The following is a 25,818-nucleotide window of genomic DNA, read 5'->3' on the forward strand; positions in this document are numbered from 1 at the left end:
TTTCCTAGTTATTTCCAAACAGAAACAGAATTTTTTTACATTTTCAGGTCAGATAGGTTTTTGCCTGGAGTGCACTAGCCAAAAGTGGTTTACTTATGCTCGTATTAAAAACTGGCAGCACAGCATTTGTATAACCACAACATTCGATGTAGAAATCTGTAATTTATGTTCTTTGTTCGTTGTTGGTTATCTATTGGTGGGTACTATGATACGCAACTCAAACTTAAATTGGTATAATCAAATTAATGAGCATAATTTAGGTACATGGGTTGAAGAATCCTTTTGGAGTTCTGTAACAACTTCTGGGGCGATTTTGACAGCAGGAAAATAAATCCTACCAGCGAACGATCGATTCGTCACTAGAATTACGAAAAACGCAACCACAAGGAAAGAGGATATCGCACTATGTTAAAGTGCTCATGTTTATGAATTTAATAACTGACTAACGGTTTACCATATCGTTTACTATTATAATTATCGGTATACTAACAAAAATTAATAAAAAGCACCGGCGCTGGGATTGGAAAAGTTTCAATTATAGGAACCAGGGATCTGGCGATAAGGGTAGGCGTTGCTAAGTCTGGCAAAAGCACGAAGGCAAGGAGCAGTCACAGTAGAAATTTTTACATTCTGGTATTTCTAGGGGAAACTGAGTGGGGAAGTGGGATCTTTGCACTAACGCGCACATTCTTTTATTTTTGATCCTAATTAAGTTTGGATGTTTTACCTCCACACTTAACACTTCCAGCTGCAATTTTTCCTGAGAACAGAATTTTATTTGCATCGCTATCTAGTGGGAGTAGGAAAACCATATGGCCATGTGTCATGGTCGCTAAGGTCCAGGCGGTTGACATACCACTTTCAATGCAGAGCGCAATGTGGCTTCAAATGGGTATTATTTTTTATTGATATATAGTCGCCATATTATACGCTTAAGTTATTCAATACAGACACGGATTCTGATCAAGGCAACCGGATGCAGGTATAGGACATACAGGAAGCTTTCTCCTCAACTTAAACGTTCAGGTTTTTACTGGACCCTGACAGGTGCATTTAACCAATGTGCTTAGAACCAATCGCAGTAACTGTGGAAATTTAAACAAAATCATAAAATTTACAACAGGAAGCGAAGACAACAAATAAAAAGCAGTTAACTTAAGACAAATTTAAATACATTGCCCAGAACAAGAAAGGGATAATAAATAAATAAATAAATTATTACATCGAATAGAGAAAATCATTTTTTCATCATTTGTGTAATTATTATTTTGTTGCATTGTGGACCTTATAAGTTATATTGTCCACTAGGTTTGTGACAGACGTGGCAAATGAAAAACTTTCTGTTTTTGATTAAATTTGTTACTGTGAATGGTTTTAAAAACATGACTGTAGCTTTAATTTGTAAGGTAATTATAGCCTTGGTATCATTGTAAAGAGAATTTCAAGCTCTTTAAGAATATTGCAGAAAAAAGTAATCATTTAAAAAAATACTTTGTTATCTGATGCTCTTTTGTTTTATTTCATTTGTTTTTTTAATATGCAGTTGTGTCAGAATTCAAAAGTGGAGTATTTTTGTTTTTTACCCTTTCTTCCTATGTCTAATACTAAAAGAAATATACGCTTGGGCATGCAAAATCAATATACTGTATATAAAAAAATCAAACTAAATCAAGCTCATTAAAGGGCTCCCGTTACATGTGCTGCAACTGCATGTGCACGACTGTACATGCGGAAGAATGAAAACTGAATAAACTCACTGTATGTTAATCAGACATCCATGAATTTATATATCGCTTTGTGCGCTAAGATTTTCGATTTTTTTGTGTTCACACATACTGGTCCGTAAATTACGTCATGCGGACGTTTTATTTGGTTTCAGCACCTACGGTACTGTTGGGTCACTCTTTATTTTAATTTACTTTTGACGTTAAATGTGGTTGCTAATTTAGAATGACCACAATTTCAATCATCTTATTTGAATTTGAGGTCAATGTGTTTTATATCACATTTATTTGACGTTCATTTAGTTTAAATAATCGGTTTATCTGTTTTATGTACTTTATTGTGAAGTTGAATATCGCGTAAAAAGGTAAGGTTTAACTCGAGGTTTAACTGTAAATAATTGCATTGTATTATTTTAAAGTTTATCTCCGGTCATTGCGATAAGAGTTTTTTGTCGCAACGTAAAGCTAATTCAGTTTGAAAATAAGCGAAGTTGCGGTGAAATTTCCGATATAGAAAATGATCTACTTTAATATTGTGCCCTCTCGTAATCCCATTTTTGGATAACGGACAATGGACATATAGAAATGAATCTGGCTAATTAAACGCTCAAGACTGAAGAAGGCATAACGATCATTTATTATCAAAATGTTTCTGTGTTTGCGTGAATTTTTTCTCAATATTTTTGGGGTCGAATTTTATGACAACGGCCTGGATTCAGCGTACAATGAAAAACGGAATAGACTGGGGTACATTGCACCGTAACTCATGTACATTGGTTTATTTTTGGCCCCTCTTTTTCATGGGAAGCTTTTTTTCGCATAAAATCAAGCATACAATGGGATTTGGTTAGTAGATGTGAGATGGAATTCTAATCGTTAAACTCTCATTTATACAGACGTGATTTTGTAAATTTTGTGTGTCACAATGTACAAGAACTTTTAAAATTTGAAAATTAATTTCACTATCTACCGTCGATTACGGTCACTTTTCGTGTATAGGGCAAGGATTTCGCACTTGAGCTTGTCTTTTTCAAACAAAAAGTTAAGAGGAATTAATTTTCCACAAGAGTAGTCAAGCGCTTCATTATATCCCTGGTCCCTTTTGTTACTATCTTGCAACGGCGGATGAGTGCCTTCTTAAAGATGCCGTCTTTTGATCTGCATACAAATTGTAACGTATGCCTATTACCCGCTGTATGTACTACTAATAGGTAATAAAACATTCTAAAAAGTGCAAACGTCCTTGATGTGCATTTTGTCACGGGTAAAAATATAAAAATCAACACGCGCCAATGCAAAATTGGCGTGAAAACGAAAATAATATTTTTGTTTAGTTAGTTAAACGACGATGGATCAATGTGGATCCTACGAACCCTCCTCAGCGTCATTGGACCCTTCACACAAGTCCAACTGTCTAACAATTTCCAAGACGAAAAGTATCAAAACCGTACGGTCTCCGCTCCTGCTTCAAACTCTGCTGTGTGCATTGTCTTGACTCTCGAGTTTCTATTGCATAGCCGTAGAGTAGTTTAATCATCTCCAAGTGTTAAACATATTTCCCTGAACTAACAAATCTATACAGAGCAAGTCGGCCTGATTTACCTCTGTAGAAACTCTTTAGAATTGTATTATACATATTATATATTATTGTGTAAGATACGGGTGGAAGCGGAATAACGATGAATAAGTTTCGTTTCCTCATTAAGATTTATTTCAATAATTATATTGAGCAAAACTGAATCGACCTCCTGCAAATTTTCAATTTGTTATTACATTTTTCCTAGCATTTTTCTATCTAGGTATCGGTAACTTCAAAAACGAATTTACAAAGCAACGGTAGCTAATATCTCAAATAACACAGCTAATCTGAAGGTTACAATGTAGTCACGCTAACAGAAAATAATTCTCGTAGTAATCAGACAGTAACGTAGACACAGTCGGATCTCGTGCGTTTGCGACTTGCTTAAATTTTGTCCAGCAAGAACTTTCCAGACGTAATTTCGTTCCTGTTATCTATAAAGCGGTATATGTGTAAATTTCCCTATGTTCACCAAATTTGAATTCGAAAAAATACTTCTTAAAAATAAATTTGTTCTGAATCAAAATTAATCATTATCATAATCGAAATGATGATAATGTAAAGTAAATTTAATACCGTGATTTATTTATTTACAATCAATTAATTAACAATAAATTTATAATTGAATGATTTACAGCAGTTAAAATATTGTTTATTGCTCACAAATACAGCGCGAGGTATTTATCGAATCGCAATTCGATTTGCTTATATAGCAAACGTCGGTCTTTTACGAATGCTTCCGAACACTTCCCAACACTATGTTCGTCTGCCCGTCCGTGCTTTAGGTTAGGTGCTATACATTTGATATTTACCAGGTGAATGTCCAACCGTACTTTCACTTTTCAGATATTTAAGATCTAATTTGCTTCGTCCAGTATGATCCACACAAAAATACAAAATGATGAGATCCGCAAAACTTCATGGCTAACACTTAATCAAATAAATGAGACTATTTGTCACTGAAAATGACTTATTCAAAAGGTCACAAAAACCAGATTTACAAACAAAATTTACTTGCATTTATTTTCACAATCATATTTTAAATCACACACTCGACTTACCCGAATTACAAAAGACTCTAAATCTATTGGGTTCGTAAACATACGTGACAAAATTTAAAAGCGATTACAAATTAAATCCTAATCTTCCCTAATACTACTTAAATCTACCCACAACAAATTCAATGTTGAGCAAACCCCACAGACGAAAATTTAAAAAAAAAAGTTGTATGCAGAAAAAAAATAACAACTGAAACAAAATGTTATAAATGATTGTCTTAACCAGACGCATTTACAGTCCCATTTTCAGAAAACGCAAATTTTAGTTGCTAAACATCATCTCGAGAAGTAATTCATCCTTCCAACAATCAAGACTGACACACCTTCAAGGTCTATTACAAAAAATCAAAACAAGCAGAAGTGGAATGTGGAATGCATTCATAGATTGTTGATTAGTAGGACTTGATTAATGGGAAAAACAATCGCATTTTTGCAACAGCTTCTTTTCTTCCAATGGCACAAAATTTCATTTTAGTGCATAAGAAAATTTTTTTTTCATATCCGCACCTACGTGAAGTGGGTCGGAGCAAATCAATTCTTGTAATAAAAAGTACATAATAAATATATAGGTAATTCGTGCATAAATTATTTGTTAATTGTTTATTTAAGTGTTATAATTGAATATTCAATGGTATTAATATTGACTGTTCACTAATTGCATAATAAATGTACCTTAATGTTTAAACAAAAATAATAATTATCATACTCGTTATTTGCATTTTACGACGAGAAAAAATCGTAATTATTCGTGTTGTTTCGTATTTGTGGTCAAATTTTCGAATTATTACTAGTAGGTGCCATTTTTTTGCATTATCACATTTTATTGGGATTTTATTACGGGATTACGCGGATGCGCTTAGTTATTAGTCCCGCTACTTTCACTAGCCCGGAGACATTTTGAATGTGAAATAGCATTAATAAATACTGATTACGTAACATTATTACCTAATTAATTATATCAATTTCCGTGCGATAACTGAGATTTCCCCTGAGATGCCAACGGTACAGCGCCATGACAAAAAAATGGCTAGACGCCTTTTAATATTCATTTACTAACAAATAATTGTATGCTGACCACGGCGCCAGTAATTTATCCATCGAACAATACATATTTTATCAAGAAGGATGTCGATATCCTTTATTCGTCATTGTTTTACTTAACTTTTAATTTAGTTACTCTTTGTACTTACGCGTAATTATCAACTATACTATAAACTTGACTGACTGTTTCAGAGAAGTTGTAATACATTTTTACCTTATTCGGTACGTGCCTTGTGTTGGGAATGACTGTTGAACCAACATAAAGACTCGACGGTCAGTGTCTAATTGATTATCTATATCCGGAAAAAATTGATTAATGTTAAGACCAAGAAGTAATAGTCAAAGCATAATTACCTTCTATGGGCAAATTACAGTGTTTTTGTGTAACACGCAAATGAAGTAATAATTTTGTTTTTTTTTCCAGATTTGTCCAAAAACCGATTTAATGAGCTTCCAGAAGAAATTACCGAATTTTTGTTTTTGGAACGATTGCAGTGCCATCACAATGCCATACGTCAAATTCCGGACACCGTTAGTAATCTTCAATGTCTCAATTACCTCGACCTTAGCCGAAATCACTTGACTGTTCTTCCAAAAGAGATCTGCCAGTTACCTATTCAAGTAAGTATAAGTATTTTATTAATAAAAATGAAAAAGTAAGAAGTTCAAACTAATACAGTTCATAAAATAAAATTCTAACTCTAACTGCTCCACAATACGTTGGGTTTCCGCGTATTCCATCCTTTCCCCGGACCACTCTTGCTACATGAGCAAGAACACCGGAGCCGCCGATGAGATCACGCCTTCATCCAGCATTCGTATTGCTTACATAAGTAATTTTTTTCGTGCTTTCATTTGAGTGTTATTGTTTTCTTGAAAAAATGTTTAAGCAATGAATACAATTTACAACGATAAAATCTTGGGGTTTGGGTTTAGGGGTTTGAGGTAAATGGTTAAAAAACATACATTCACGAAAACACAATTTGCATTGATAGGAAAAGGAAGTATTCAACCTAGTATGCAACTTTATTTGCAAATGAACCAAACGCAATGTATAATGAATTGCTGTCAGACACTAAAAGAAAAGTAATTGTGTTTGTACTGTATTTTCATCAACACCCTGTATAATAAAAACGAAACGAACTGCATTACTCTAGTATGTTAAGAAGTTTCAGGTGCCAGTTTAAACTCTACTGGCACTCGGTGTCCAGTGTCCACAAACACGAACCTGGTGCAAAATTGAAATAAAAATGGTCTTCCCTCCAGATGTACTCTGCACGGACCGGTTATATAATCCAAGTTTGAGATCGTTTGTTGGAAATGAAATTGGCCTTCAGATGTACTGTGCACGGACCGGTTACAGAATCCTTGTCTGAGTTACACCGTGGAAATGTTCAACTATCTTGTTTTCTTTCTTGGAAATGCTGCGAAAATCTTCGTCTACGGCTCGGCGATGGCTCGATGGATATGATTTCTCGGTTTTGCCTTAATTGCTTTGTTCGGGATACATCAAGTGGACGGCAGCAATTACGGTTGCTTAACCAATGCTCTTTCCTACTATTTGCACTCATATTTTTAGGTACCGCAGTTATAAGTTCTGACTCAAGAAACGCTTTTCTTATAACGATGAATTGTATAAATACACACGTAATGCAGTATACATATTCATTCACTTTATTTACATCTGAATTCTACACCGCGACTGTTACTTTTTCATAATTGCGTTTTAGCATTGACTGAAGGAATCGAGATAGAGGCTCAATGCCTATACTTGAAATCGTTGCGTACGTAGGATCTGAGATTTACACGGCGCTTATGGAATCTCAGATCCCGACGGCAAGTTTCCAGTCGGCGTTCCAGTACGTTGGATAAGGAAGGGAAATGCTTAGTATGGAGGTTCCGCCTGTACCTGATTCCTTCATTCAACGGTTTTAGTCTTATGACGGTTACATAAAGCAAATCAACTTGGGTTATAAATAACTGAAATAATTAATTTCCTTTCAATGCTAAAACCCACATTCGCACACACAAGGGTATCGTTTCGTATCTATATTTAGATTATTCATTTCTACTAAACTGTACAGTTTTCTGTATTCGTTCCAATGGTCAGTCTAAAGCCCTACTTTTATAATTTTTCAATAGTTCTACATACGAAATCGATCGCACGTAGATTTTACCGAAAGAGTTTATCTCTATTGCATTTCCACGATAATCCTTCCTGAATGGGTTTGCGAAACGTCCGATTAATTTGACTTCCGATGAAACTGCTGCGTTCTCAGGTCACAACGCCAATAACTTACAAAAACTAGTTAATAAATTCGACAATAATATCAACACTGCGGAACATTGGCTTATTACACATGTGCACAATCACGATGTCGAGTGTTAGTGTCGCGAAATTGCAGCCGGTTTGCTTGGATTGGCGATTTTTATGAACTTTCCTTTCGCCATTCATAGATTTTGGGTAACTACTCCCCTGAAAGTAAAGGGTTTTTACAAAAATATTTAGATATATGTATAGATTTTTTTCAAAAATGTAAAGTTACATTACATGCGGGTCGTAGTTCTGTAATTTCACCGCCTTTATCTCCAATAGTTTCTGAGATTCCATGCTTGACATAAAAAAACCCTCTCACTGCATATGTGGTACGGTGGTATGTTATTTACTTTTAATTCCCCACCCTAATAATATAAAAATACTTAGAAGGAAAAATGATTTTATACACACATCCTTCTTTAATCTTGACTTTGTGGTAGTGTAGTAGATAAGCTTCTGTAATTATGTCAACATGTACGCTAACTTGTAAATGTAAAGGAATCGCTACGGTTACCTTCAAAAGGGTTTTTTTTTTTAAATTGACGATTTATTTGGAGGTACATCAACCTTTGTTTTTAGCACCTTAAAACTACATTATTATTTTTTACAGTTTATTGACCAGGTTGGTCACTTTAAGGTACTGGACTGTGGCAGTAAGTGTGGCGGAGTCATTTGAATTTAGGGCTTCAGTACCAGGCTAACTAAACTGTTAGAACCAGAAAATCTCTTTTGCAATGTTAATTAAAATCGTTTGATTTGTGTGGATACCGCTCTCTCCACCTGTTGAAACTGAAGTCTGAAAGTAATAATACATTGGCCAAATTGAAATACAAAAATGAATAACTATTTTATTACACATGTAGAAGCGGGTGTAGAAGGTTAAAGTACTTCTTTCAAAATCATTGCAATTAACGAGGTCTTAAATTTTATTACGCTTTACAATTTTAACACTTGTAATAAACTCTTAACAGCGCTGTTTCTGGCTATTACGGAAATTAAAATCCCGCACACTTTTACTACTCATTTTTATGCCATTCCCATTTCTTTAATGACGTTTTCTTTTCCAGATATTGTTAGTTTCAAACAATAGGCTAGCGTGTTTACCTGACGAATTAGGACGGATGTCGCAGCTAACAGAGCTGGACGCTTCGGGTAACCAGCTAACGCATCTCCCGCCGCGGATGGGCGATCTGCAAAATTTGAAATCGCTCGTAGTACGAAGTAATTTATTATTATGCGTTCCTCTCGAGATTACGTACTTGAATCTTACACGATTAGATCTAAGAGCAAATCGAATTAGCACACTTCCAGTAGAGATGATCAATATTACGTCGCTTGTAGAACTTTTCATCGAAGACAACCCCTTAACGAGTCCCCCTGCGAGCGTGAGTATACCGAAAATGTGTGGGAAATGGAACTGACAATCCTCTTGCAGTTGTGTAAGCGAGGAAGAATACATATCTTTAAGTATCTTGAGACTGAAGTTATTAAATTAGAGCGTAAAACCGGAATTAGTGGTAATAATACTTTAAGTCGAAAATCTAGGCGATCGTCTGGAACTTCTGGCCCACCTGCACATTTACCTGAACGATTAAGGCAAAAAAGGCATAACGTCGATAGTGGCTACAGTACCAGCGATGGTTTAGATAAAAGATGGTCGCAAGAAATCGCTCGTAAGTAGTCCTTTTTGTTACAGTATGTTCATTTTTAGTGCTCGAAGATTTTTATTTTCTTTAATTTCATTTGGTTTTGTATTTTTTAATATTTTTTGAATGAATACTTTTTCTGTTTGTAGTATCGTTTTCCTTCACCAGCATTATGTTTTTTGTCTCATATTTTTACTTGTCGTAGGTATTTCATTCTTTCTCCTCCTTTTTGCCCTTTTATGTCTGATCTTTGTTATCTATCTCTATTAATTTGGTACGTCACACCAAATGATGAAAGAAGTGAAAGAAAATGTGAATTTTCAGCCGACACAGAGAAACATTGGACATCTTCACCAATCTTATCACGTGCTTACGAACTTAATGGTACAAATTCGCCTAATTCGACACCTTCAACGATATCACCTGCTCCTGATACAACAATAGATGATGATCTTTCATCAAAATCACTATTTAATGATTTTGACAGGAGAGAGGATAGTAAGACTGTACGAGATTCTAATAGGTAAGTACAACCTGTTTGGACATACCCCCTCTCCCTCACCAGGGCTCTATATCAATTCAAGGATAGCATCAACAATTTGCATAAGGTAAAGAGCTTTTTATATTACAAGTATAAAATCGTTTCTTATTTAAATGAGTAGGAATTAAAAATGTATTGTGGGGTGGTTGAGTCTGCTTATTGGATCCATTTGTAATTTTTGAGACTCGCTCATTCAAGGACAAATATATAAAGCAATATTTTGTGCATAAATTAGAAGTTAATTAAGGACACTTAAAGCGAGTCTTTTCAATTTAATTTATAAGCCATGATTTATAGATACAATGGTGAATATACATTATACGGGGTCCTGCAACAGTGGTTTTTCCTAGCTCATGCATTTTAAACAATATTTTTAAAAAAACCTTTTGTGCAGTGCAAATGTCAATTATAGATGGCTGCGCATCTATAGAAATTAATTTTGAATGTACAGGGTGTTCCATTTTTACGGTTTAAATAAATAACTGATTTTTTTTAAATGGAACACCCAGTAAATTTTTAATTGTTTCGATCCCATTTGTTAACTTCCACATTGAAACCTGATTTTTTGTCAATATTGCCATCCTATTAATTTTTTTCCGAATAATTCCACTTTGATGAATCATTGCTACCTTGTTTTTTGAAGTTAAGAAATAAATTTGAGTAACAATGTTAATCCGAGTAAAGGGCAACACTTTGATAATGAGAAAGTTGGATTTAGTGATACAGGATGTTCATGAAATTTCCGAATTTCAAAGTCAAACTATTTTATTTTGTTACTCGATAGTCTTTTGTGTCCTCTTCAAGTTTTATAAGGGATGCTCTGTGTCTAAACCTCTTAGTTTTTAGGTTTAGTTATTCAATATTTTTCAAGTACTGAAGTGATCCGTCTTTAATGAATTGCAATGGGTATCAGAACGCTATGTAAAAGTTAATAATTTAGCGATTTATCTAAATTAATATTTCTCAACGAGCGTTGCAAGATCTTTCTTAAATATTAATATGGGTCACTTCATAAATGGACGATATTTATTTGACGCAGTTTCGATGCTACACATTTTCATAACTTTTCACATAATCAAAACTTGAATACGGTACTGATTGTATAAACAGAAATGCTTGGGCTCGTTAACGTTTCCAGGAAGTAATGAATAAAACCCCAAATGGATATTTAACTTGTAAAAGAAGCGTTCGGGTAGGTAGTCAAGCTTACTCATTCACAGGTGAAATATGTAGACATATGCAAGTTTAACGAGCAACTCCTTAGAAGAAAATGTACAATGTTGTTCCATGAGTAGAGCTTTACTAAAAATATACACACTCGATCAAATTGAATCTTAGAAGAGAAATATGAAATGTAGTAAGGCATTTATTAGTTATATTCAGTTCGAATCCATTGTAGGAATATTGCAAAGGTAATTTCTTTTCATTTATATTGAATAATTGAATTCAATACGTAATTTAAGATTGTTTTTGTTTATAAGTCACAAAACTTAGTGGTCTAGTTGCCTCGAAAAGGGTGAGCCAATGCCGCCGTTGGGGACGTGGTCCGAAGACAGACTTAATTAAATTTAACAGACCGCAGGAAGTTTGGAAACTAATACCAGTCCGCGTTTCCGTGGTCCATTGGTGTCGAGTGGTGTTTTATACTACAAGACACAACGTCTATGGTCCTTACAATATCATCTAGGAGCCCTGAATCTGGGAGAAGGTGACTGGTATAATTATTAGTGTATTTTACCTACCCATTAATTACTTACGTTTATGTATTGGAGTAGGTCGTGATAATAATAAACAAAAGTATCATGGCTTACTCCTGTGTATAAACATGTAATTAATTAATAGGTAGGTACTTTTGTGAAAAGTATTGAATAATCTCAAAACTGTGAAGTTTAGATACAGGACGTCTCTTATAAAAATTGAAGAGAACACAAAATACTATGGAATAGCGAAATAAAATACAGGTAGTTTGATTTGAAAAAAAAATAGTTATGGCACTTTGAAATTTCGGAAATGTTACCATTTCATTTGGAACACCCTGTATCACTAAATCCTACTTTCTTATTATTGAAGTGTTGCCCTTTACTCGGATAACATTATTGCTCAAATTTAGTTCTTAACTACAACAAACAAGGTTGCTACAATCAATAAAAGTGAGGCTTGTTTAACTACCGTTTGCATCGACAAATTTAAGCGGAGCTTAGCTTAAGCGTAGCTAAAAATCCATGGCAACCATTGTCTCAATAATCGTTGTCATGGTTTTTAAGCTACACTCCGCTTAAATTTGTCGGTGCAAACGGCCATAAGAGTAATTATTCCGAAAAAAATTGTAAGATGGCAACATTGACAAAACAAAAAGGGAATAGGTTTAAATGTTCCTGAATTGAACTGGAGTAGCAGGTGGGGGGGGGGGGGAGACCCAAGTCGGTGCAAAATTCTCATTTTTTATAACTTCTAGTTTTGATACAACGTTGGTTAATGGCATGGAAGATAAAAGTCGCCCATTGACTCAAATTCAAACTTACAAGTAAGTCGAAAGTATTGTACTGTGTATTTGAAACGATAATTAACAATTTTTAGAGAGTACAAGGAGGCACTTCGACAGCAGCGGGCGCAAGATGTACCTTCAATATACCGTACAAGAGAGCACGATGACCACAACTATAAAACGGAACCAAACACTCCTACGCATCACATGTCGCCATCAAGAAGTGCTCTGGCAACATCGAAGTCAGATCCGACGCCACTAAATTCTGTTTTAAGTAGCCCTAAACATGTCTTCGACGATACTAGTCCGAGAAAACCCGTACTAAAAGTGTCCCCGTCGAAAAATCATGCAAATTATCTTCAATCAAACGGCAATACGATGAATGGTACAAATAAATACATGCAAGACTATATAAAGCCCAAATCTCCTCTGAAAAACTCCACAGGCATTATGGTGCACAATAATGTACCGCCGACCGAAACGACCGCGGTGACTTTTATCAATGGTAAACCAAGCAGTCCACGGATAGCGAACACAATAAGTTACTTTAATGGCGCGGCGAAGGGTGCAAATGGTTTGAAGACAAATCGCAGCGTGTCGTGGAACGAAAGTGTTCCTACCGAAAAAATTAGCTTTACTATGCGCCGAGAAATAGACAAGGCGAAAGAAGAGTCGGAGATGATCGACCAGTTGCGTAATGTAAGTAATTGGCCTCAATATAGGTTGCTCTTTTAGCATTTAAAGCTTGCGATTTTTTCAAATTTTTCTTGGTGATAATAGTAATTAAACATAGCACTTATTCATTGCCTTAGCTAGGTGAATGGAATAGTAACTAGACTTTTTAAGAACGTTCCCTGGTAATTTGTATGTTGTAAACTTGGTATGTCTGTTGCTAAGATTTCCTGGGAATTTGTTGATAAATCTTTTTTATGACAGACAATCCATAGAACTTTATTATAAACCAACCATCTTCGAAATTATCCTAGAAATTATGAAAAGTAATTTTGCTCAAATACTCCACCATTTTGTAAGTAATACTACTGAATCGAAAACTGCAATTAAAAAGTTAGTTAGTTAGTTTTATGATAAAAATAGGTTAGACAAAAATTGTAGATTATTATGCAATTATCTATAAAAATTGTTCTTACACTTTTTCCCCTAAGATTGAGTATTTCTGAGAAAAAGCGATTGACTATAAAGCTGCATTCCCCATAACATGCGTGACTACGCTGCCTATGCACATCATTGGACAAATAATATAAGTGAAACTATTAGTCTGCGTGACTAATACATTAATATTGAATGATAAGTGCGCGTCTTTCTGCTTTTTTTGTTATGGTCCCAACAAAATGCCATTAGTCTTCCACATTCTCTGGTATTGAAAGATGTGGTGCAGTAGGACGTTGATTATCCGAACTAATTGGGACCGGTCGTGCTTCGGATAATCAAAAGTTCAGTTAATCAAACAGTAGTTTCAAAATACAATCCTGTATGAAACAGGATGGAAAAAAATGAGTGCAAATTTGAATCAACTTGATTATGTTTTCAATTAAATAAATTGTGTAGTAAACTTGTATACACTATCCCAGAAGAATGGGGTTGGAAGTTAATTGATAATGTCTTGGAACCAATCCACACACTACTTCCACCTTCACCAGAGAAGCTCCTTAATACTATTTTTTGCAACTGCAAAAAGGGGTGTAATTCGAAATGCGGCCGCAAAAATGTAGGTTTATTTTGTTCACCAGCATGCACCAGTTGTCAAGAACAATCTTGCTCAAATTTTAGATCTTCAACAAGAGAAGATCCTTACATCGACGACGAAACACCTGATGTACCACTGTTTGAACAATTTACGTCGACTCAGGAAGAAGAAAACGAAGAAAAACAAGAAGTTCATGGAGAAAGAGAAGACGAAAAACAAGAATAAATTGAATAAGACCTATTATTTTACTAGGATTAAATAAAATAGACCGAAGAGTAGGCCTACCGTGGAAACCACGTTAAAAAAAACGCGCCAAGTACACTACCTCACAGGTGGCGTGGAAACGTATAGTATAGAGAATATCCTTTAGTAAATATTGGAATCGTTTTTTCTCAGAAGTACTGAGTCTTAAGAGAAAAAGTGCAAGGACATTTTTTGTATATAATTGCATGATTTAAAATTTGTGTCTGGGCTATTTTTATCATAAAACTAACCGCTTCACTAAAAAAATCCAGAAAACCCATTTCTGCGAACTTATAATGGTATCCCTAATGTTCATGTGAATTTTCAGCTTCTTGGGAATTTATGCAAGGATACCCCTATTTTTTGGGCTAACTTGACCGGACTATGGTGCATTTAGAACTTTTGTAGAGAATCTAATAATGTGTCATATGATGTAATAACATACAGGGTGTTCCATATAAAAATGTCAAATTTTTGTTATCTAAACGCGATGTTGTGTTGTGTTATATACAGATTTGGATTCAGTAGAAAAAAATACACAATTTTGCTAATTCAACAGTTTTTCTTACTCTACAACTAAGAAAGTTGTAGTGCCGACTTAATATAATATAATTAACATCTTAACACTATTATTATACAAACAGCAAAGGAGCTAAAGTATTCATGTTGCAGATAATTGAAGCCCGTTTGAAAATGGCTCTCCCAGATGACTTATCGTCGGCTCTAACGGACGGAGTGGTACTGTGCCATCTAGCGAATAACATTAGGCCTAGATCGGTGGCTAGTATTCACGTTCCCTCCCCGGCAGTTGTAAGTTGTTTGACGTTGTTGTTAATTAGGTTGTAATTGTGTAAATTCACAGCCAAAACTGACAATGGCGAGATGTAGGAGGAATGTAGACAATTTCATCGAAGCATGTCGGAGGATAGGTGTCGATGAGGTGAGTTAACTTTAATTTTGTGAGTAGTTTGTGTGTTGCATATGCTGACAAGCAAAGTGGCACTATATTGAAATTGAAGTGTATTTTTGCTGGCCGGTGTATTAAACAATGCTTTTTTTCTTTGAAACAGAGAGTGAGACTGTGGGTTGGTTGCAGGGCCGACTATGCAGTAGTGTAGATGTTACCGAAGCACTGGCAGGACGAGGTTTGCCACGCCTGCTGGACACGGTGGAAGCGCTCTGCCAGGTAGAAGTAACAACACTGAAAATGTCACCAGTTCGAGGTCAACACGATACTGCAGTCTCACTCCTGCTTCTTACTGTGTTTATTAGTACTGTCGTATTGCTGATCCTTTTCCCCCCTCCTGACTAAATTTAAAATTTCCCCACGTCTCAACGAGCTTACAATTTTTATGAAAGAACAGTAAGTACTATAATTTTGATCATAATTTATCGGACCTGGAAAATGTAGAAATATTTATTTTTAAGGTATATGGTTTAATTTCAACAGAGACTAAAGATTAGTTACATTTTTAGGATTAATGTTATATGTTAAATGTTTATCTTTTGTACTTAGTAGAAAAAAAAGAGTAATTTGTTCTGTAGCTCTCAATGAATTAATACATCCTCCTTAAGATGTGATCATGGGTATTATAGGTCGCATCAAGCATACAGTGTGTTCCAGATCGCGTGGGATTTAATCCACCCGATCTGGGACACACTGTATAGGTTATGTGAGTTTTAAAACAAAAGTAAGTTACAGACTTAGACCTCAGTTTAGGACTGTTCCCTCCTTAATGTAGTCATAAAAGACGACGAAATATTGTTTATTTTAAAGTCTGTGAATTGAAAGAGTTCACTTCTTTTAGTTTTGTAATGATAGTCATTTGGCCAAATAAATACTAAGTGTTGGAAGGAAGGAGGTGGAGTTAGCATTTCTAATTAAGTTGTATTGACTGCATCACTTTTCATATGAAAATCCACACTACACATTGTAGTATGTTTGAATGTTAACAAAATGTCTGATAACCCAAATAGGGAACATTCAAAAAGTACAATAAATCAGTGGCCATAACAAACATATTATGTACAGGGTGTTTTTTGGGAGCCTTAGTTGAACGTTTCTGGGAAAATGAAATAGGTAGGTTTTTTAAAATTGTATTTAGAAGACCTTCGAATCGATGTAAAATATTTTCAAAATGGTGGCACTTTCGGAAATACGGGAAGTAGCTAGTAACTTCGTTATTTTAAATGGTAACTCCTATTTTTTATTACATTTTTTGATTCTACTTAGGATTTCAATTCGCTAGATATCCACCTGTCAATATCTGCAATTTATGGATTTCAAGTTATTTTGACTTTTAAAAAGTGTGTATCCCATTTCAAGTGCCACTATTTTGAAAATATTTTACATCGATTCGGTCTTGAGAGTAGGTAACTCTCAAGGACAAATTTTCAAAAACCTACCTACTTATTTCACTTTCGTAGCAACGTTTTACTAAAGCTCCCCAAAAAACACATTGTATAATAAGGCATACATTATTTTAATTATACAAATGTAAAACACTATTTTCCAATGCCAAGAAGATGAAGACCTCAAAAGTAAAAATGCGCTGCCACTCTAAATTTCCCACTTACAGGCGTGTAAACAAATTGGATGGTTAGAGAGGATCAAAACTAACAGTCTTTAAGCGAGAGGTAATTGTATATGACTTCCGTGTTTAGAGTAAATCACATCAACTTTTTTATTTCTTAAGGACGCCATATTGGATTTTTATATCACTTGATGGACAAAAAATTACAAAAGCAGTAATACTAAACACTAAATTTTGAATTATTGGCTTTAAATATTTCTTATGATTGAAATCAAATTCATTTGTTTATTGTCTTAGGGAGGGTCGACATTTTTGTTATGTCCTTTATTTTAACTAAAATCTCTCAATTTCAGTTAAAATAAAAAATTGTCGAACCTGCCCATTATATGGGGATAAGAAATACCATCGTAAACCTAAACCCAAAAATTCAAGATTGATTCAAATGAAACACTGTGTTTAGTAGCACATGTTACTTTTTTTGTCCATCAAGTGATAAAAAAATCTAGAATGGCGCATTCTCAAAAATTACATTTTTCGGTTTGTTTGGCTATTACTAGAGCTACAAGAAACTTTGAATGGGAAAATTACTCAGCAAAAATTCTACATATCGTTGCACTTTGTATCTGTTATGGTTTACGAGATTCCCATAGTGAAGTGAAAAAACTCACCCTGTATATTTCCCTCGATTAATTAATCATTCTAATTTAAAATAATGTATTTCGAATAGAAAATTTGCTGATCTTGATCAAAAGCATAATTAAAAGTACATAGTTTAGTAAGCGTCTTGTTGGGCGAACTGAAACAGTTTTCTATCTTTTGTTTGCGTTTAATTTAGTTTTTTCTTTTTCGGAATTTTTTGTTGAGAACATTTTAATTTAATTAATTTAATTTTAATTTTTAATTATCTGATGGATATGGTTTAAAATAATTATTCAAAGTATCATTTTCATTCAAAAAATGTAAAGGTATACTGGGTATTTATTTAAAATTTTTTTTGGTATCCTGATCCTTGGATACTCAATTGTTTTTGATTTGATCGCTGTTATCCAGCTGTTTGGATTAAAGAGGAAAAAGTATTGGTTTTGGTTTTTGATCCCCTCTATCAACCAATTTTTTTTATACAGGGTGGAGCATCTAACACCCCTCGGATAATAATTCCTTTACCTTAAAAGATAGCGAAAAAAGTCTTAGAGTGAAATTGTACACAGTTATCGTCTCCATGTTTTAAAAAAAACTGAAAAATTTGCCAGTTTTTCGAATTTGTTTTGAGAGAAACTAAATCGCGTCGGCGCGGCGGTTAAGTTAGGAATTGAGACCCAGGTCAAGACCTCTTCTTGAGTTAAACGCTATTTTTCGAACCCAAGTGTGCCATTTTAAAAAAAATTTAAAAAATATGGGTAACATTTTGTTCATTAAAAAAGTGTTGTGAGGTCTGCGATCTTGGCAGCAACCTTACTGGACTCCTACAGCCAATCCATGAATCTGAAAATCTTATATTCCCGAATCGCTGTAATGTGCAGGACCTCTGTCGTGTTGGAAAACCATTTCTCGTGGAGCGGCTACAAGGACATTCTCCAAGAGTTCCACTCGCTGCTCACATCATTAGCAAACAATTCTTTTAATTTGTTTGTGGGGGAATAGTCTCATCACATCGCACATAAACTCAAAAAATGAAGTGTATACCGTAATTCCTTTTTGAATTGAAATTATAGGTCCTTGAAATTATAATTTGTAGTGCTTTAACTTACAGTTGGATTTATGCATTTTGGGTTATTTGCCACCTTTCAGAAGTGGTAAATGGTCACTAAAATCGAGGTCTTGTACTTGTGATATACTATTTATTAATTCCGTGCAGCTATAAGGAGGTCAAATGGCATGCTTGAATTATTTTCTTGCACAGTACTTCAACTATTAAGGGATGAATTCAAAAGTTTTTTGTTTAAAATGGAATGAAGAATTAATTGATGGAATTTGCTTACGTTTTCATACAAAAAAATGAAGTGCTTTTATTTTTTTGGAGGCGTTTCTAATTGTTTATACTTATTTTACTATTTAATGGTGCTGCAGCTAAGTTATGATTGCAACTCACTCAGTGTGAGTTTCCTTAAGTACGTATAATTTCAGCAAGAAATGTAACAGATGTTTGAAATTCGTACCTGACCAATTTCATCTACGAATTACTTAGTGTGATTGGGTGTCTTTAAAAGTGTTACGATGTATTTGATAAATTCGGCGTACTTAAACATAATTCTTAAGGATAGTAGATTTGTAAATTGAGTGAAAAAAGCTGTGCCTCAAGTAGTTATAAGGAAGTAGTAAGTGGTTGGGATGCGGCCAATTTTTTATGACATTTAATATATTTGATACAAAAGACTAAGTTTAAGTAAGAAAAAATTCAGACTATTAAACAATTTTTTTTCACAATATTTTATGTCTCATCTTTGTTAAGGGATAGTGTAAATACACACAGTAGAATTTTTCTCTGTAGCATGTGTGTAAATTTATTAACAGAGCAATTGTGTCTATTATTAAGTACCCACTTCAACGGCTTTGTAATTGTTTCCCTAAACAAAACTCAAAGTAGTCATAAAATACTAATATTTTTTTTCTGAAAAGAAGCTGGGTATTGTACAGATACCATTGTAGATAAAACCTAACATATATGTATCTGAACCACATAATATTTACACCAAAGTTTGTTTTTGAAATGGTCAATAAATACATTATAGTTCAGTTGTTGATATAACACATATTTGCCATGAATACAACTAAGTGCTAAACATAGACTTATATCTAGTCACTAGCGGTAGCTCTCAGTATTACCTATTCCTATGTGAAGACTGCTACTTAGTATTATGAGTAGTATTTTCAGGTATGTGTCGTGCTCAAAGATTACCCATAGTTTGTCGCATACAGCAATTTTCAAACTTGGAGCATGAATCCATTTTAAAATTGGATAGTCTTCTGAGCAAGACACATACTTGTAAATAATGGCACTTATTTATACACAATCACTTTATTCTCCACGCATACAAGTGCCATGAAAAGTTTTTTTAAATATATAAACGTTTTTATACATATATATTCACAAAGGTATTAGGGTAGCAAGATCCAAAGGTTTTTTATACAACTGTGTTAATGTAAATCGCCAATCATTCCATTTGTACAATTTCTACCAAATATGCGTGTTAAGTTTTTTTATTTATTATTTTGAATATATGTCGGTGCTTTAGGGGTAGATTTAAGTTGCCTTAATTTGTTGTAGCTCTTTAAAATTTTAAAAAAAGTGTATATTTTTATTGTTACGCATTTCTTTACTCTATCACTTAGGAGTATTATGTATTTCAGTATTTTTTGCAGCTTGTTATTAATAAAATAGATATATTATCAGTGTGTCTCACTCTCATTTCACTCGAAATAACTGATAGTGAACGCTTCACAACAAAACTATGCAAACAAAATTTTTCCAATGGACTGTAATTAACTCTATCAACAAACTTGCAAAACAAGTGTATGTTGTAATTAAGGATCAATGTGTTGTTTAATGTAACAGACATGGATTTGTCAAGCAGTAACAACAAAGGTTGTTGGAAATATTCATTTCCATTGGCTGTGTTGTTGTGTTGATAAATCATGTACTTAGCCAGTAGACAATTGAAATTCTAAGTTGACACTTGTCGATAAATGAAAAAGAAAAGGTGTGTTTCGATTGCTTACCTCCTCCATCTGAAGAGTCGTTTCATTCTGAAGCAATGGTGGATATGATACACTTATACTTTTTAGAACTCATAGTGTCTTTGACCCAAGATAACGTTTACCTTCCGCTCTTAGGGTAAGCATTTTCCAACTCATATTGGAATATACGAAGTTTTTTTTTATATACAATTGTATGGTAACAACAAAAGAATTTTTTAAGATCTTTCCAAAAATGTACTGTAGGTGATGCATTTATTTGCGCCGGTTCCTCACTATTTCATTCTTGATTTATTGATCGTCTTTCGTTCCAGAACAATATAGCAAAAAAATAGGTTACGAGGAAACCAGATTTGCAAACCCTTCGAAAAACTTATCGACCGGAGCGTCCTTTTTGAAACAGGAAAGGAAAATCCTTTTACCAGCATGGTAATCATGAACGAAACCAGTACACTTCTTCCTAATATAAGCTCCCAACAGCTTAACTGGTCAAATTATTCTTTGTTCTCACTGTTGGTAAAAATGTTGCCGGTCTTTCTTTCCCTGTGGTTTGGATTCCTTTGGGGCCACGCCACAGTCAGTTGAGGCACATTAATTAAACGGCATACAGTTTCCAATTTGAATTATGGTGTGAGATCTTTATCATTTGCCTTTTTATTGAGTTTGTTTCTTATTTGAAACATCATTTGAAGATCAAAAGCCAGAAGCAATGTTTAATTGACACATAATGTTTCATTCGGTTCTGTTTCTGCTTTTGGTTCTGTTTTCATTTAAAAAAAAGAAAATGTCTAAACCAACAAATAACCTACCAACGCAGCTTACCATCAACCGCTACTTTCTGCTACCAGTACCAAGGTGCATTTGTTTTTATGTCAAGTCACGTTTAGAAACTTGCTAATTCGCTTGACATAGTGGTTGGATTATGAGTAGATGCTAGATTATAACACAGAGGGCTCCTGGTTCACATCTGTGTTAGATGAGTATCTGTTTAAAGGATAGAGTTGGCACAGCTGCCTTGGCTCAAACCCATCTCAGTATAACAAGGAAATATAGTTACTAAGAGCATACTTAATATTAAAATTACACAGGCTGTTTGGAAAGTAAGAAGTGCAAATGAAAAGAGAAAGTGGAATGGTTATTATACGTTATTATATTACTATTACAGTTTAGGACAATGGAGTAACCCTTCCTTTCTTGTAGTATCAATTTCCTACATTCCCACCTTGCTAAATACATGCTATCTTTACACATTGTGTTATACCGTACTTTATTGTAGCATTTAGTGTGTTGTTCGTCCGATGTCCTGGAAGGAAGGGGACTAGTACAAATTGCCATTACAGTAGCTGAACTTATTCGATTTCATCCAAATAATAAATCTCCACTTCACGCAAATATGGTAAGGGTTTCAATATTAGTTTAGTTTTATATATTACTGTAGATTAGCTTGCACTGATAGTGCAATCTTGGAAGTTGTGATTCAAGCTAGAGGTTCTTCCCGTATTTATTCATTTATTCTCCTCACAAAGGAAGTTTTTTTAAAATAACTGCACAAAATATAAATTCAGAAGTGTCGAAAATTAATTACTTTGTAATTTCATTTTCCACATTTTTTGTTTATTTCTTTAATTATACTCATATGTATTTTTTTAATAATTTAAAGATTATTAATAATAATTACTTAGTTAACTATTTTAAAGTTATAACATTGCAAAATTTGCTTATTATTACCTACTTGTAATATTTCCTTTCTTAAATTCATTTGAAAATACACCATAAATGTCTGATAGATCTCTTGGCGTAGTTATCCCATACAAATTATGTATTATGTTATGTAAATAGAGTAAGATTGGCTTTCCTAATCAAAAAGTACTTACTTACAGTGTTATTTTATTTACCACCTGTTTCAGCATTAGCCTGGATTCTCCGTCGTTTAAATGGAGTGCAGTCTCAATTATCGATACAAGCGAAATAACACCAGATATTTATTTTGGGTCGTCTTCTACACTATGCCAACTGAGATGTATGGCATGCTGGAATTTTTTCAGTATAAGTCTGTAAATACTACTATTTTTTGTATTTTTTAATTATAAGTGAACATATTGTGCCTGTATCTGGTATGTACAGCTTTTTTGGTTTACATGGTATTGAAGTTTGATACCTTCTAGATACCAGTACACTTTCTATACTATATTAGAATTAACTGCCACATCTGAATATTTATTTATTATATAATAACGAAGTCATTCTTCAATACCGTGCGTACTACAGCAACGATATTATAAATTGAGTGCCAAAGATTTTCATTTTCGAAATTTAGTGATGCAATATAAATTTTAAGTATAATTTTTACAAAAAGTATAATTTAAAAATGTAAGAGTTAAGAACTCTCGGAAGTAGTGATTATGTTTTATATAATTTTTAGGTAGATACAATTAATTATTACCAAACAGTATATATACATTCTTCGAATTTATTTGTGATTGATGATAAAACTCTTCTTGGTTAAGTAGGAATTTTATTGATCTCAAAATAAATTTTAATTGAAATTACAGGTCTGCAAAATGTAGGATAGTAATTGAGTTATATATGTATGTCTAGTCAATAATAAAATACATATTTCACTTTTTTTAGTTTATTTAATGTAAAGCCAATTTTACTAATTATTTGAGACCAAGAACGAAGCACCATCTATCTTCCTTTTGTATATAAAATGTATTTGCAAAATTAGAGAATTTTTAGTTAAATTACTAAATTCACCTGCAAATTTTATAGGAACTGTCAATTTTTTTTCATATTTATTGTGCATATTAGAATATGTCTAAAGTGTGTGGTGCTGTTGCTTCAAATCCACCTTAATTTTTTCAATCTCCTTCGCTGCTTGAAAACTCTTTCAGTACGCCAGGCAGTCTGAGGTTTATGTTCCTGGATAGGGAATCAACGTGCTTCATGGCTGAAAATGTGTTGGTCAAAACTGCCATTTCCGGAAACTGGTAACTATTGGGATAAACACATCATCTGTAAAAACTCCTATTGTGGTACTCTGCCTTTGCTTTTCAATTCTCAGATCCCACGTGCCTTGAAATTTTGAAATGAGATGTTTCCATTTTGTTATATAAAGCAATAATAATGACTCATCAAATGGTAAACTTCTTTTTAAATATGCTGCCAATAAAAGGTTTCCCTGGTATCGCCTTTTGTACCTAATATATTTTATTTAATTCCCTTCCTGATTATGTCTCACGTCCCAAGACATAAAAAGAACTGCTAGTATACAGAACGTAGGGTCTTTTTTTAATAATATGTACTATCCAGAATGTGCCATGAAACGTCTTGTTTGTTGCTTTGATTTGAAAGTTTGATGGCTCTAATTATATTCTTTTTCACCAGAGTTAGCAACTGTAAGTATAAAGGTTAGTCAAGATTGCGCGATTGCGGAAGGAGGGGGGGGGGGAGCGTCTCAAAACGTTACAACTCCAACAACTGCAATTTCAATACGATCAATGGGTTTGAATCAGATGCTACTAATTCAAGTAAAAAGCTATTCTAGGGTAGTACACAACTGATTTTTAAATCTCCAACCTAAGGGCATAAATAAACTACTTAGATCAGATAATAAAATTTTAATTTTCCAAAAGAAAGTGTTAAATGTTTACATCACTAGAAGGAGAAAACAAATTGAATGAAGCGCTTCTTTAGTTGGACAAATAACTATTTTAGTTGAGGTGACAGAAAGATAGGCGCTTTGGGGTGCGTACGTGCGTTAGTTTTAAGGCTTTTCCGAGGGCTTTTCTTTGTAATTTTATTGTAGGTACCATTAAATAAATAGGTATAGGTGATTGCCTTCTGCTGTTGATTTAATGGGTGCGTGATGTTGTGGGTTTGAATTTGCAGGTCTTTTGTCCAGGGCAGTAGCGAAACCATCGGAAATAAGAAGGGTGGAAGGGTAAAAAATGTAAAAAAAAACTTGAAATTTTTATAATGAATCAATCACTAAAAGTAGCATTAACACGCAAGTCTTTTCAAGTAACAATCAACCAGTTGAAGAATGAGTCTTGACGGTGAATCTTTTATTTTTACCACCCGCCCATTTTTTTTACAGAAATACATATATTCAAGCGCCTGGAATCCGCATCAAACAAAATCCCGGTGATGTCGGTCTGTCTGTCTATTCTCTAATTTTCGGCTAAACGACTAAACCTGATTGGAATCAAATTTGGTACACATACTCGTACTCTTATAGACATAACAGGAAGAGCTGAAAAGCTTTTGGACAGAAAGCGCATGCGCAGGTGTGCTGGCCATAGCAAATTTGGTAATTTGGCTCAAGCTTTCACTAGATTAGAACTAGATTCAAACCCTGCTCTATTTTTAATACCATGAGTGAAAAAAGCGCATTTCCACTTGCATTCATTTCCCATTTGTAAGGTGTAACTTCTGTTAAAACCGTAAAAATCGGGCCACAATTAATAAAGTAAGCGTTGCATATGTGCAATCCATTTTTGACGTGCTACTTCAGTTTATAAGAAGAACCCTACTCTAAAATTTTAGAAGAATTAGTCTACAAACAACGAATGTGGGTCTGGGCATGCGCAATAGGTAATTATTTTGATTTGCCTTCATTCGAAGTGCCTACATACATTTCATTAAAAAAAATTGGAAATTTTTAATTCGGCATTAGTTTTACCTTTACTGGAGGCGCCTACATACAAATATCTTAACGAATAAGAAAATTGGATTACGCAAATACAAAAGTTATCATGCACAACTGCACCTGGATAGAGACAGACGGGTGGACAGACAGACGGAGATAGACGGGCAGACGGCGATACAAAATTATCAAAAGTGTAAAATTATGGAACACAACAACAAAGTAGCCACAATAGTGCATTTTTGCAAATTTATTTGTAAAAAGTAGCTTTTAATCTCACTTTGGCTGGCTGGCTGGCTGGCAGCAAATGTGGATGCGTAGAAGAACTCTTGTAGAAAGGCAACGGCTGTACGTGTATCTACAAGGCCGTGTAATTTGTCAACCTTAGGGACAGGGCTACATGATGTGAGGTTGGCGACATCTGGGCGTCATTCTAGAGCGTAGTTTACTGACGTGAAGGTTTTTCAGTTTTTTCCGATCTTCTACTACAGTTTTGGTCCGATCCTTTTCAAATTGGTGTCGTTGGAAAGATGTTGTAAACGCGCACAACTCCTGCGTGGCGGAGTTTTGTTTTTTGTCCTAGGGTGCCTTTTACCTTCCGTTG

At 34.2% G+C, this 25,818-nt stretch overlaps 1 protein-coding gene across 1 annotated transcript in view; it reads left to right on the plus strand.

Moving 5' to 3' along the window:
• Positions 1–22,759, plus strand: part of LOC116174620 (leucine-rich repeat and calponin homology domain-containing protein) — a 60,602-nt gene extending 37,843 nt beyond the window's left edge. Inside the window, exons 3-12 of the mRNA XM_031492559.1 lie at positions 5,827–6,023; positions 8,787–9,104; positions 9,155–9,392; positions 9,690–9,888; positions 12,362–12,430; positions 12,484–13,090; positions 15,012–15,149; positions 15,202–15,279; positions 21,843–21,962; positions 22,474–22,759. Coding sequence (XP_031348419.1) covers positions 5,827–6,023; positions 8,787–9,104; positions 9,155–9,392; positions 9,690–9,888; positions 12,362–12,430; positions 12,484–13,090; positions 15,012–15,149; positions 15,202–15,279; positions 21,843–21,962; positions 22,474–22,479 — 1,970 coding nt within the window. The 3' untranslated portion in view covers positions 22,480–22,759. The remainder of the gene's footprint in view (positions 1–5,826; positions 6,024–8,786; positions 9,105–9,154; positions 9,393–9,689; positions 9,889–12,361; positions 12,431–12,483; positions 13,091–15,011; positions 15,150–15,201; positions 15,280–21,842; positions 21,963–22,473) is intronic.
• The last annotated feature ends 3,059 nt before the right edge of the window (positions 22,760–25,818 follow it).

The sequence above is a fragment of the Photinus pyralis genome, unplaced genomic scaffold, assembly GCF_008802855.1.
Source record: "Photinus pyralis isolate 1611_PpyrPB1 unplaced genomic scaffold, Ppyr1.3 Ppyr1.4_LG6, whole genome shotgun sequence".
In the NCBI taxonomy this organism is placed as follows: domain Eukaryota; kingdom Metazoa; phylum Arthropoda; class Insecta; order Coleoptera; family Lampyridae; genus Photinus; species Photinus pyralis.